The 2,138-nt window shown below is 41.7% G+C and overlaps 1 protein-coding gene across 1 annotated transcript; it reads right to left on the reverse strand.

Annotated features, from left to right (window-relative positions):
* Nucleotides 1-1,112: 1,112 nt before the first annotated feature.
* Nucleotides 1,113-1,794, reverse strand: LOC110093954. The gene has a single exon (XM_020819026.2). The coding sequence runs from the start codon at nt 1,717-1,719 to the stop codon at nt 1,234-1,236; it is 486 nt and encodes a 161-aa protein (XP_020674685.1). The 5' UTR covers nt 1,720-1,794; the 3' UTR covers nt 1,113-1,233.
* Nucleotides 1,795-2,138: the final 344 nt, after the last annotated feature.

A 2,138-nucleotide genomic window follows, 5' to 3' on the forward strand; every position in this document is an offset into this window, starting at 1 on the left:
TTCAAATTTTAAAACCATCCCGGTCGGACCTAAGGTACGACGGCCGGGGTCTTCGATACCTGTTGAAAATCCTTTATTTCTCTCCATTTTTGCTTTTTTTTAATTCATTATATATATATATATATATATATATATATATATCTAAGAAGCTGCTAAATATTGTTGTTCATTAGAACTCCAATAAGACTTATTTGATTAGCTAACATACTGCTCGATGGTATCACTATTTAAGTTTACCAAACAAACTGCTTGATAATTACAATTTGAACCTAACTCAAGCAATGCTCAAACTAAGTTGACCTATTGTATAGTACTATAGGACTTGAGAGAACACCATTACAAATGCTTTAATTGAGCTCTAGCTTGAGCACAGAAGAGATTTTAACTAACAAGCAAGCTCCTCAGCTGAACTCATTTTCAGCGCAACCCACTTGCAACATGAATTTTGAACTAATAAGATTCAAAATAATTACCCCACTGGGTTTAGTTGAGTTTGTGGGTGAGCATGGTTGAGTTTGATTCCTTTCTCGTGCGACACGACTCGTTAATTGGGGAGAAAATATCTGCGTGGATCTGTACCCCGGTTACTGGTAGGCCCACTGAAGAATTAGTTATACCGCAATACATCTTCTTTGGAGGAGACAACATTTAGATACCCCTTTAAAAAAAAATCAATATAATTAGAAGGTTAAAAATCTTTTTAAATATTTTTTCTTTGAATCTCAGCCATTAAAAATAATTAAGAACGAGTGAAAATCAATTAGTCAATCCTTTAAAGATTTTTGACACTACTGAAAAAAAAAAAAGAAGTTGGGAGGTCAAAATTGTAGAACTTTTGCACATATTTAGTCTGCCGTCCAAAAACTTTTTATTTTTCTTTTTTTCGGTAGCAGCATAGCGAAGTGACCAGTCAAATCCCACAGAATAAGATAACGACAGCGAGGCCACCGCTGGCGAGCAAGCAAGCAACCACGGCAGCGGTATTGATGACTCACCGACGGAGTTATGTAAGTTCTATTAGTTCTGTCACGAGCTCAAGTTCTTCGTCGCCGTACGTCGTCGTCACTGCACTTAGGTCTCAAACTAGTCTTCACCTCAATACAAGGCAAGCGTAATTCTTAACAAAACATTAAATTAAAACAACTAATTTACACGCAACCATATTTACAAAACCGTTACACGCAAGGCTAAGGAAACCCCAAAGCCCAGCACTTTCAATGAATCTGGAAGACATCAATCCTCATGAATCTCTTTAACAGTGCTCAACACCCTGCGCAGCCAAGGAGACCCTTTATTCTCCTTCGCCGCTTCGCACGGCAACGTCAAAGGCGCCACCTTTATTATTCCTCGCCGCCTCCCCTGCGTCTCAGTGGCCTTCCTCAAAGCCGCGCTCGCCCGGAAAGCAAGCGCTGCCAAATCTGCGCCTGTGAGGCGATGCCCGAGCTCGGAGACGGGAAGCAAAAAGTAGATCTGATCCGGCTCTAGCACCTCTTCGGGTGCTGTTACTGGTGGGTAGGCATCGAAGAAGAGCTTGTCTGAGTTACAGAGAATGCAACCCTTCCCATTGGCCTCGATCACATTAGCTGTAGTTATACCGACGTTGTATTCGATGAGAGAACCGTCGACAGAGATGACCATCGCCGTTGGAGGGTCGACGGAGTAGTCGTCGTCGGAAAGAGAAGGGGATGTGTTGGGGAATGATGAGAGACAGCAACCCATGAGAGAATGTAATAGAATAATTGGAGAGCAGAGCGAGAGAATGGAAAGGGGTATTTAATTACCGTTCATATAGGGAAAGACTGAGTGAGTGAGGGAGGGATGACGTGTGGTCATAGCGATCGAGGGCAGAAGCTTGGGCTCGAAGCAAAGAGACTGGACGATTTAGCGAGGTTCTTTCGTGTGATTTGGAATTTTTATTGCGTACTCCCACCTGACGTAGACATACGTCCTCCCAGAGTTAAATTCACGCTAAAAAATGAGAAATACCGAGTAAATACCGAGCAATACCAAACAATAACGAGGAATATCATCATGTGAAGACCAATACCGAGTTATACCGAGCAATACCGAGCAATACTGAGCAATACAAAAAATACCGAGTTTTTCCTAGGAAAAACTCGGTATTTTTTGTATTGCTC

This window comes from Dendrobium catenatum, unplaced genomic scaffold (genome assembly GCF_001605985.2).
Source record: "Dendrobium catenatum unplaced genomic scaffold, ASM160598v2 fragScaff_scaffold_1674, whole genome shotgun sequence".
NCBI classification, from domain to species: Eukaryota; Viridiplantae; Streptophyta; class Magnoliopsida; order Asparagales; family Orchidaceae; genus Dendrobium; species Dendrobium catenatum.

Coding starts and splice junctions, on each gene's coding strand:
- LOC110093954 (XM_020819026.2), bottom strand. CDS start 1,719: ATGGGTTGCTGTCTCTCATCATTCCCCAACACATCCCCTTCTCTTTCC.